The following is a 12,282-nucleotide window of genomic DNA, read 5'->3' on the forward strand; positions in this document are numbered from 1 at the left end:
CACACGTAGACCCATAAAAATCAATGCATCTGTTCAGATGTCATTGATTTTTTGCGGACCGTGTCTCCGTGTGCCAAACACGGAGACATGTCAGTGTTCGTGGGAGCGCACGTATTACACGGACCCAATAGAGTCAATGGGTCCGTGTAAAACACAGACCTCACACGGACGTTCTCCGTCTGGGGTCCGTGTGCGTGCAGGAGACAGCGCTACAGTAAGCGCTGTCCCCCCCACATGGTGCTGAAGCCGCGATTCATATGTTCCCTGCAGCAGCGTTTGCTGCAGAGAAAATATGAATAATAGTGTTTAAAATAAAGATCTATCTGTCCGCCGCCCCCCCACCCCCTGTGCGCCCCCCCGCTGTCCTGAAAATACTCACCCGCTCCCACGTTGGCTGTCACTCCTTCCTCTCTGCCCCGCGCCTCCTACTGTATGCGGTCACGTGGGGCCGCTCATTTACAATCCTGAATAGTCGGCTCCGCCCCTATGGGAGGTGGAGCCACATATTCATGACTGTAAATGATCGGCCCCACGTGACCGCATACACTAGAAGCCGCGGCCAGACCAGGAAGCAGCGAGGGAGGCGGGTAAGTATTTTCAGAACAGCGGGGGGGCGCACAGGGGGTGGGAGGGCGGCGGACACATAGATCTTTATTCTAAACACTGTTATTCATATTTTCTCTGCAGCAAACGCTGCTGCAGGGAACATATGAATCGCGGCTTCAGCACGAACTGGTACCCACTCGCCATACGGGCGGCACACGTGTGCCGCACGTATGGCCTACGTGAGTTCCCAGGCACACGGACACGGATAACTCCGGTACCGATTTATTCCGGTACCGGAATTATCTGGACGTGTGGGACAGCCCTTATACACAGTTTATATTATTTGCTTTTATCCTATTCACCAAAATATATGTGTGTATATATTATATATATATATATATATATATATATATATATATATATATATATATATATATATATATATATATATATATATAATGTGTGTGTTCTCTGGCTTATATGCACCTTGTGAATATATGATTTTTTTTATATTTATTTTTTATATTTTTTTTCATGTATTATTCTGGCGCTCTCGGTTCACAAGTATGACCCATATTTTCAATCCCTATCTTGCTTGTGCATCGTAGTGATTATTTACACATTCTGTTCTTTTATTATGTATTATTATTTTTTATGTTTGGTGCTTATACCTCTTAGGGGAAATATTATACTGTAAAATATATATATATATTATCTTGTTAATTATACCTTATCCGCTACATGCAAAATTAGTCTTTTTATATACAAAAATTCTTTAATAATTTCTATTTTTTGCGCATATCTTGATACGTGCACATTTATTGTATGCCTTTCTATTGTCATATTTCTAATTAAATAAAGATATACCTTTTTATTATACATTCTCTGTTTTGGTGCTTCTTGGTCTTTTCATGTTTGGAGAATGGATTACTTTTTTTCTTTTAAGCGGTTTCCACTAAATCCTTTGCACAAACAGTGGTTCTATGGTATTTAATTATTTCTTTATAAATATTTTTTGAGTAAATTAGGTATTCCTATATAATACCATTGGGTATCACTGTTGTGTTTATAAAAAAAAAATAGCATCTTCATGACACTTAAATCCAATTTGCATAATAATTTGGAACACTGTGTATTTACTGCAGATTATTCCTATATCTGCCAACAAATAACGTTTCTAAATGTGATAAATTCCCATAGAACGTAATTCCATTATTTATAAATAATAATCACCTTGTGCTCCCCGATAATAAGCAGATGCAATGCATTTGAATTTCTCTTGACCTGCAGTGTCCCAACTTTGTAGGGAAGAAAAAAACAGACCATTAATTTGAAAAAAATATATTAATATAAATAAAATTATTAATATGTTACAACTATTCATTAAAATTGTTCCTCGGAAGGATCATTTCATGATAATCCTACAGTCTAAATAGGCTGCGTATTACCTGACAAACAAGCAAGCACTCGTTTGTTGGGTGAAATGATCTTTTGTGCTGCATCATCCCATGTAAACAGGAGCAGTGCTGTCAAGAAAAATGGCAGCCTATCTGAACAATCTGTTAGGGTAGGTGCACACGTTCAGGATTTTTTATGGTTTTTTTCGCTATAAAAACGCGAAAAAAACGCTTAGATATGCCTCCCATTATTTTCAGTGTATTCCGTATATCTTGTGCAAATGTTGCATTTTTTTCCGCTAAAAAATCGCATTGCAGAAAAAAAAGCAACATGTTCATTAATTTGCGGAATCGCGGGGATTCCGCACACATAGGAATGCATTGATCTGCTTACTTCCCGCATGGGGCTATGCCCACCATGCGGGAAGTAAGCAGATCATGTGCGGTTGGTACCCAGGGTGGAGGAGAGGAGACTCTCCTCCACGGACTGGGCACCATATAATTGGTAAAAAAAAAAAAGAATTAAAATAAAAAATAGTGATATACTCACCTTCTGATGGCCCCGGAGTCTTCCCGCCTCTCATCGGTGCATGCTCTCTCTTCCGTTCCTATAGATGCTCTGTGTGAAGGACCTGCGATGACGTCGCGGTCATGTGACCGCGACGTCATCGCAGGTCCTACACACAAAGCAACAGCTGAGGAGATCGGGGGCCATCAGAGGGTGAGTATAACCTTTTTTTAAATTTTTTTATTATTTTTAACATTATATCTTTTTACTATTGATGCTGCATAGGCTGCATCTATAGTAAAAAGTTGGTCACACTTGTCACGCACTATGTTTGACAAGTGTGACCAACCTGTCAATCAGTTTAACAAGCGATGCTACCGATCGCTTGGAAAACTTTAGCATTCTGCAAGCTAATTACGCTTGCAAAATGCTAAAATAACATGTGGATTTCTTGCAGAAAATTTCCGGTTTTCTTCAGGAAATTTCTGCAAGAAATCCTGACGTGTGCACATACCCTATCTGAAGTGTAATCTGTCTGTGAAAACAGGGTAGTAAACGACTGGGATCAGCCAACATTTATTCGGTGATTGCTTAAAACCAACGGTCGGTTTATGTAAATGGACTTTTAAGCTAACCAAAGTAATAACAGCCAGATTGTTATAATTTACTAAATATGTAGGAGATCTAGAGGTCTGTATCAGAAAGACAAGAGTTCAGAACTGCTATAAAAATATCTTGAGAAATGAAAAAGCTCAGACTTTTAACCTGAAGAGAACGTGTCACTTGCTCAACAAAATGAAACAGGTATTCTCATCTCCAAAATCTATCCAAATATGTAGTAGGTGTGGTGATAATAATAATAATATTAGCACATACCTCCAAATTGAAATGTAATATAGTTCTTCTGATTCACTATGTCCCTTACCCCATGTGCAGGGCATTGCAGTAGCTTACAATGGGTACGGAAAGTATTCAGACCCCTTTCAATTTTTCACTTTTTGCTTCATTGCAGCCATTTGGTAAATTCAAAAAAGTTCATTTTTTTCTCATTAATGTGCACTCTGCACCCCATCTTGACTGAAAGAAACAGAAATGTAGTAATTTTTGCAAATTTATTAAAAAATAAAAACTGAAATATCACCTGGTCATAAGTATTCAGACCCTTTGCTCAGTATTGAGTAGAAGCACCCTTTTGAGCTAGTACAGCCATGAGTCTTCTTGGGAATGATGCATCAAGTTTTTCACACCAGGATTTGGGGATCCTCTGCCATTCTTCCTTGTAGATCCTCTCCAGTTCCATCAGGTTGGATGGTAAACGTGGGTGGACAGCCATTTTCAGGTCTCTCCAGAGATGCTCAAATGGGTTTAGGTCAGGGCTCTGGCTTGGCCAGTCAAGAATGGTCACAGAGTTGTTCTGAAGCCACTCCTATGTTATTTTAGCTGTGTGCTTAGGGTCATTGTCTTGTTGGAAGATGAACCTTCGGCCAAGTGTGAGGTCCAGAGCACTGTGGAAAAGGTTTTCATCCAGGATATCACTGTACTTGGCCGCATTCACGTTTCCTTCAATGGCAACCAGTCGTCCTGTCCCTACAGCTGAAAAACACCCCTATAGCATGATGCTGCCACCACCATGTTTCACAGTTGGGATTGTGTTGGGCAGGTGATGAGCAGTGCCTGGTTTTCTCCACACATACCTCTTAGAATTATCATCAAAAAGGTATAGAATCTAAAGAATAAGACCATAGAATCTTATTTCTCACAGTCTGGGAGTCCTTCATGTGTTTTTTAGCAAACTCTATGTGGGCTTTCATATGTCTTGCACTGAGGAGAGGCTTTCGTTGGGCCACTCTGCCATAAAGGCCCGACTGGTGGAGCGCTGCAGTGATAGTTGACTTTGTGGAACTTTCTCCCATCTCCCTACTGCATCTCTGGAGCTCAGCTACAGTGATCTTGGGGTTCTTCTTTACCTCTCTCACCAAGGCTCTTCTCCCACGATTGCTCAGTTTGGCTGGATGGCCAGGTCTAGGAAGACATCTGGTGGTCTCAAAATTCTACCATTTAAGGATTATGGAGGCCACTGTGGTCTTAGGAACCTTGAGTACTGCAGAAATTCTGTTGTAATCTGTGCCTTGCCACAATTCTGTCTCTGAGCTCCTTGGCCAGTTCCTTTCACCTCATGATTCTCATTTAGTCTGACATGCACTGTGAGCTGTGAGATCTTATATAGACAGGTGTGTGCCTTTCCAAATCAAGTCCTATCAGTTTAATTAAACACAGCTGGACACCAATGAATGAAAAAAAATCACAGAGAAAAAAGCAGAGATGGTTACCTGCTGAAGCCTCCAAACAAATGCACCAGCAGAGCGCATCGTACCCGATTAATGATGGCCATCATTAATCGGGTCCGATGCGCTCTGCTGGTGCATTTGTTTGGAGGCTTCAGCAGGTAACCATCTCTGCTTTTTTCTCTGTGATTTTTTTTGTCAATTTTCTGGAGGATTTTTAAGTCCTCTTTGTGCGTCTGTGAGCTTTTACTCAATGTTTAGTGTTAGGACCGGCAAAAATGTAAGGACCCTTGACGTGGGTTGCCAGCTTATGTACTGAGGCCCCAGTATAAACTAATACCTTACATACATTGATATGTGTTTTTTGCGCAGTCGGACCAAGATGGCTCTGTAAACTGTAGGCCTCTATTCACACAGCATGCATTTTGTAGCACTGGGCAGCCCGCCTGTATGTGCGTTAGTAATAGGCTGTAGACCAGATGCTCTGCATTGCTTGTGTGAACAATGCCACATACAGACTATTATCGCTTATCTTTTTGTGCACTAATGCCAAACAACCAATACTGGATTGAAAGTGGTTGTTTCATCGGTATTTTTTGCACCTGTGTTGTTGCCATCATTAATCGGGTCCGATGCGCCCTGCTGGTGCATTTGTTTGGAGGCTTCAGCAGGTTACCATCTCTGCTTTTTTCTCTGATTTTTTTTGTCAATTTTCTGGAGGATTTTTAAGTCCTCTTTGTGCGTCTGTGAGCTTTTACACCAATGAATGAGTAGAACCATCTCAAGGAGGATCACAAGGAAATGGACATCATGTGACTTAAATATGAGTGTCTGAGCAAAGGGTCTGAATACTTTTGACCATGTGATATTTCAGTTTTTCTTTTTTATTACATTTGCAAAAATTTCTACATTTCTGTTTTTTTCTCAGTCAAGATGGGGCGCAGAGTGTACATTAATGTGAAAAAAATGAACTTTTTTGAATTTATCAATGGCTGAAATGAAACAAAGATTGAAAAATTTTAAGGAGTTTGAATACTTTCCATACCCACTGTAGGTATCAATAGTTATGGCCATTAATAACTAACTGTCACTATATGAGTAGTTGGAACCATGGATAGCTAAGCTACTGCACTGCCTTACATGAAGTAAATGACATAGCGAATAAGAAGAACTATATTTCTAATTGGAGGTATTTGCTAATATTATTATTACTCCTACTACATATTGGAACAGGATCTTGGAGATGGGAATAGACCTTTAAGTTAAATACTCTGACAGAGTCACTGGCACAGTGTACGAGGGGAGATTTGGGTCGCTGCGCATATTGGCATCAGTGATGTGAAACCAGGATATTTTTCCTCCAGCACACTAAGGCCTCTTTCACACTTCCGTCGTTTGGCATCCGTCGCAATCCGTCGTTTTGGGCAAAAAACAGATCCTGCAAATGTGCTCGCAGGATGCGTTTTTTGCCCATAGACTTGTATTAGCGACGGATGGCCACACGTCACGTCCATCGTGCGACGGATCTGTCGTGTTTTGGTGGACCGTCGTCACAAAAAAAACGTTCAAGTGAACGTTTTTTTGTCCGTCGCGGCCGAAACTCCGCCCCCTCCTCCCCAGACTGCAGAATGGGCAGCGGATGCATCGAAAAACTGCATCCGCTGCCCACGTCGTGCAAAACTTTCACAACGTCCGTCGGTACGTCGGACTGACGCATTGCTACGGACCCGTACCGACGGAAGTGTGAAAGAGGCCTTAGCGTTGAGAGAGTTAAATTAAAGTTGCATATGTTAGAGGCCGGGACTTCCCTGCCCTGTGGGATCTATCGCAGGAACGGTTTGTTGCTCTGGTCCCAGCATCTTGCTCAGGCTCCTGTTATATGTGTGGTTACTACTGGCTCTCCAGCTAAAGTCTATGGCAACCAGTGGTATACAGAGGCAGCCCCACTCTCTGGAGTCTAAGTCTAGAAATCACCTTAGTGAGCATGTCCGTGATGTGGCGCCTTGTCATTGGTGCTCGGATGCTTTCTGCTCTGGTGATGTGGCAGCTCCGGATTGGCCCAAGGGCGATGCCCCGTCCGACTGGGTGCGAGTGTTTGGGGTGGAGCAAAGGGATTTCATCGAAGCACGCGGGCGTATTAGCGTCACTTGTGTTTGGTGTATGTGTGGTTGGATACGCTATTGCACTGTCTGTGCGTTTTGTGTGTTTAGCACTGTATCAGCTACCAGTGGGACATCTGTGATCTTGTCAGAATGTGTTCAGAGCTGGCCCTGTGCCATTAGAATTCCGGCACCTCCGGAGAGGAGGTTTGCTGCATGTTCTTGCTGAATGTGAGTTTTTGCTGTCTGTTTCCGTCCGTGTGTATGCTATACTTTCTTGAGGGGTTAACAGGGTATTGCACCACAAAGCAAGTTCAACCCACGTGTTCTTTCGCAGTGGTTCTAACAGGGTATTGCACACTTCCTATTGTCCCTGTATCCCTCGGTGGTTAGCTGAGCTGGTATTTACTGTCCCTTCACCTCTCGGTGGTTATATGAGTAGTTACTCCTCTCCCTGTGCATCTGAGTAGTATCTGGGTTTGGTTTTCTGCGTTCCATTCACACTTTGTGGAGTTAACTCAGTGTGTTTAAGGAGGAACGTTCGCTAGTTTTTTATCCGTCTTTGTTCATATTAGCAGCAGTTTACTGCACGGTGGACCCCGGGTTACGATTATGCAGCGCCCCAGAGTCCTGGTCATTGCAGTAATGTCGTTCTTCCACCAGGGGGAGTGATATTACGTCTGAAGGCAATAAAGGAGATCTCTTTACCAGGTATCACAAACCAGACAACACACTTCACACTCCAGGCCGCCAGGGGGAGCTACGCTCCTATCTATTAGGGCACTCCTCACAATTAGGTAAAACTGGTGGTTTGGATAGAAAGTTGGTCAGAACCAGACGGAGTTTGGCAGAAGATGGCTGGAGCGTGTTCCAGTCAGATCCAGACTGCGGTCTGAGGAGGACGAGGGTCCACAGAGCTGCGCCTGCCCCACGTGCGGCAGCATCCTAAGAAAGAGACATTAGAAGAGAAGTGTATTGCAGAGAGTGAGAAACGAAGTCATAGCAAAAAGGAGAGGAAACCAGAAGGAGTTCTGCCCTGTGAAAGGCTGCCTCCTTCTGAGGCGCAGGAATTCCGGTAGCCAGAATACCGAGGGAGTAAGGATCTCTACGCTTTACTTCAGAGACTGGCAGGACAGTTAATTCCACGTTAGCTGCCCGACCTTATACCCAGGAGGCACGGTGGCAACTTGTGGGGGCCGGGGCGTGATAGAGTCCCTGTAAAAAGCCTCAGGCCATCAGTCATACGGGTTTGTCCTATCCTATCCATCAGGGGGACAGAGAGAAAGAGACTTAACGTCCACAATAGTTGTGAGGACCTTACCGAGAAGCTCAGCAGGGAGGTACTACAACACCCAGGCGCTAGAGGAAGGCTATTGATTTCCACCTGGATAAAGGGACTCTGGATTTGCCTTCGGACCGGCCGGACCCTGCCTACCCTGTGGTCCGTACCCTGGACTGTGGACACTGAAGCCTTCAGGAAAGGTAAAGAGACTGCAACCTTGTGTCCTCGTTCTTCACTGCGCCTCACACCATTCACCATCTTCACTCTGAGAAGCCCTGGCGACATATTTCACCTGTGGGAAGGTATACCATCTAGCTGCCATTACATCACCCCAGCGGACCCCTAAGCAGCGTCGTCGGTCATCCTGACCGAATACCACAGGTGGCATCACGAACATTATCCCTTTATTGACCTTTCCCTTATTTTACAACCGACGTTCCCCTAGGGCCACGGACCGGGTCAGCTACCGTGACATCCCCGCCAAGAGAGAACTGTAGGACCCGGTACCGAGTACCCCACGGCCCTTGGGGGTGCTCCAATTGCACCTTATTTATTTGTTTTTATTTGGTGCAATCCGCCAACCCTAACAGCATACATGGGCTGGTTTTATGTGGGCACCCATAAAGCGGGTGGGAGGGTGCTCACCATATCTCCACCTGCACAGCCAACATCAGCATGTGTACTGACAGGACCTGGGATGATGGCACAAGCTATTTAAGCCAGACAATTTGATCACCTGATCATCACATTGTCTGGGTCAAATAGCTTGTCTAGAAAGTCAGTGTGTGTTGTAACTTGGGACAGGCAGAACTCCCACGTGGCTCCAGGAGGAGCTGAGGACATTGTGTGGTATCTGCGGGTGAATCCTGTTATGACCCCAGTGGACAGGGTCTCAGAGGTACGTGTAAGTCCGCGAGATACAAAAATCCAGCTCATAGGGCAGTGGTAACTGGGTCGACCAAATATCTACTCCTAACACCAACACTAGAAGTAGCCGGGGATCATGCCTACGGTGATCGCTAGATGACTCGCGCCAGCCGGAGAATCTAACTACCCCTAGGAGAAGAAAACAAAGACCTCTCTTGCCTCCAGAGAAAGGGACCCCAAAGCAAGATACAAGCCCCCCACAAATAATAACGGTGAGGTAAGAGGAAATGACACACAGAAATGAACCAGGTTCAGCAAAGAGAGGCCAGCTTACTAATAGCAGAATAAAGCAAGATAACTTATTTGGTCAACAAAAACCCTATAAAAATCCACGCTGGAGATTCAAGAACCCCCGAACCGTCTAACGGTCCGGGGGGAGAACACCAGCCCCCTAGAGCTTCCAGCAAAGGTCAGGATACAGATTGGAACAAGCTGGACAAAAATACAAAACAAAACAAAAGCAAAAAGCAAGGAAGAGACTTAGCTTTAACAAGCAGGAACCAGGATCAGTACACAAGAGCACAACAGATTAGCTCTGATTTCAACGATGCCAGGCATAGAACTGAAGGTCCAGAGAGCTTATATAGCAACGCCCCTGAACTAACGGCCCAGGTGAGCATATAGGAGAAGACAGAAGCTCCAGTGTAAAATCACTAATGACCACTAGAGGGAGCAAAACGCAAATTCACAACAGAATCCTGCAGGGAAAGGACTCTTTTGCACTTTATCTTTTTGTTTTTCTGTTAGGCCAGAAAGGCCACGTTTACTTTATTCAACCCTGCTATGGTTTATGCTGTGTTTTAATAAACTAGCGTGTAAGGTTTCCGGATGTTCTATGGAGCCTGTTTTGCCTTTGTCCAAGATGGAGTCTGGTACTTTGCCCTGTCCTTTAACTTCCTGTCAGTTCTGTTGTTTAAGTCCATGTTGGGAAATACTCCTTGCCTGAGTATTTTGTTGCTGTTGGCTTCTGAGCTTCCTTCTGGCTTGCTTCTGGAATTCCTGCTGCTGCTCGTTTACTCTGTGCTCTGCCTCATCACTTCCAGCTGCCTTCAGTCCTCTGTGCTGCATACTCCATCTGTGTACTAATTCTTGGACTGTTCTGTGCGGGCTGCTGTGCTGGACTTGAGCAGGACTTTTCAACCCAAAAGAGGGACACTGAAAAACCTTCTCCTTATTGTGCTTCACCTGCATATTTCTGGACTTCCATGAAATGTGTCGTCTCCACTGTCTGCCTATTTCTGGACCACCACGTAAGGAGTGCCGGTCGCACTCTTGCTTCATATAACTGCTGGACTTGCTTGTATTAGTGGTCGCGCCCCGCTATCATAGCTGCTGGACATTTCAGTTTTGTGCTGTGCACTTCGCTGTAATTTCAGGATTGTCTCTGTTAGTTTGTTATAGTCCTTGCTTTGTTAAATACAGTTTTATTTGTCTCAACTTTGGTCTCAGATTCGTTTTATCCCGTGCAATCAGATTTCATAGTATCTTCATAATTGTTACATAGCGGGTGATTTACCTCAAGAGAGGCGTTCCTGAGTCTACCTTTGCAAGCAGCCAAGTGAGTCAACCTCTCACAATACCTTAAAAACTCCCGAGCTCTCCTGATTTTACCACTTTTTTCCATTTTGCGGTGTGTCATTCTATTGCAGGGATATTCACATTTGTTACTTTTGGAGCACAGTATATAAAAACTCTGCTTGCAATCCAAGTGGGCGTTTCTTCAGGATTTTTTCTAGGGGTGTACACTTTCACTTCTTGCTCTCAAATGCAACCAATCACAGCTTGGCAGCTCATCTAGCAGTCTAGTAGTCTCCCATGTTGCCAAGCTGTCAGGGATAGCGATTAATAGGAAGGGGTGAAAGCACATGTTCGCAGGGGAGACTCTGAAAAAAATACCTGGAAGCAGAGATTTCACATACTGCTCTCCCAAATCAACAAATATGAATACCTCCGCAATGGTGAGATGCAACGCAAACCAGAAAAATCGGCAGAATCAGGAGAGCTCAGGGATTTACAAGTTATTTAAATTGCTGGTCCGAATCTAAAGTTGATATTAATCCTAAATGTCTGTCTATGTCTATTTAATGTAATAATCTATTTGCTCAGTTTTTGTGACAGGTTCACTCTAAAATGACATGGTGATAAAGGATGCAGATTGATTTTACTCCTTAATGACTGCCGATACGCCTTTTAATGGCAGCAGCTAAGAGTACTTATTCCTCAGCGACGCTTTTTAACAGCACTGAAAATAAGTCTGTAGGGCCCCCCAGCGTCAAAAAATTTCAGAAGTCTCAAATACTTGGGGTAGCTGAGACCCTAGAGAACATGATCAGGGCAGGTTTTTCCAGTTCCCTATCACGTGATCACCGGTATTCACCGAATAACGGCGATCACAAAAAAAAAGACTGATTTAAAATCAATTTCTCTCTCCTCTGACATGATCTAACATTTCAGAGAAAAGAGAAATGGAGTTCCCAGAAAAAAGCTGGAAAAAAATGGTGAGCGCATGCGCAGTGCGCCCGCTGAGATTTGCCGGCCAGTACCCAGCAACAATAGGGAATTTTTCCTATTTGTTCTTTTTGATCACTGTGATCACCCTATCAAAAGTAAAAAAACAAAAAAACAAAACAAAAACATGGCTATGGTTGAGCTCAAGTGCTCGGGTATGCATAGAGTATCGCGGATCCCCACATGTTTTTATTTGGGTGTCTAACAGACGGGAAACATGCAGGGCAGAGACCTCAGCATATCACTTGAGCATCCGCCATATTCGGTGCATACCCGAGCACCAGATGCAAACTGGAGTAGCGAGCACTTGCACTGAACACTAATGAAGACATATTCAATATGACAACCTGTGATCAAATTCTGTGTCGTACCTGTGAGTTCAAAATGCTCACAATGGAGCCGCTTGGGGGGGGGGGGGGGGGGGTTTCCACTGTTTAGGCACATCAGGGGCTCTCCAAACACGACATGGCGTCTGCTCTCGATTCCAGTCCATTCTGCTTTCAAAAAGTCAAATTGCGCTCTTTTCCTTCCAAGTCCTGCCGTGCGCCCAAACAGTGGATTTCCCCCACATATGAGTTATCGGTATACTCGGGAGAAATTGCACAATAAATTTTGGGGTACATTTTCTCTTGTTACCCTTCTGAAAATAACAAAATTTGGGTCTAAAAGTATATTTTTTGTATAAAAAGTTAAATGTTAATTTTTTCCTTTCACATTGCTTCAGTTCTCG

The 12,282-nt window shown here is 44.0% G+C and overlaps 1 protein-coding gene across 1 annotated transcript in view; it reads right to left on the bottom strand.

Moving 5' to 3' along the window:
* Positions 1–12,282, bottom strand: part of RAB36 (RAB36, member RAS oncogene family) — a 42,071-nt gene that overhangs the window by 14,895 nt on the left and 14,894 nt on the right. Inside the window, exon 5 of the mRNA XM_077293843.1 lies at positions 1,780–1,844. Coding sequence (XP_077149958.1) covers positions 1,780–1,844 — 65 coding nt within the window. The remainder of the gene's footprint in view (positions 1–1,779; positions 1,845–12,282) is intronic.

The sequence above is a fragment of the Ranitomeya variabilis genome, chromosome 1 (assembly GCF_051348905.1).
Source record: "Ranitomeya variabilis isolate aRanVar5 chromosome 1, aRanVar5.hap1, whole genome shotgun sequence".
In the NCBI taxonomy this organism is placed as follows: Eukaryota; Metazoa; Chordata; class Amphibia; order Anura; family Dendrobatidae; genus Ranitomeya; species Ranitomeya variabilis.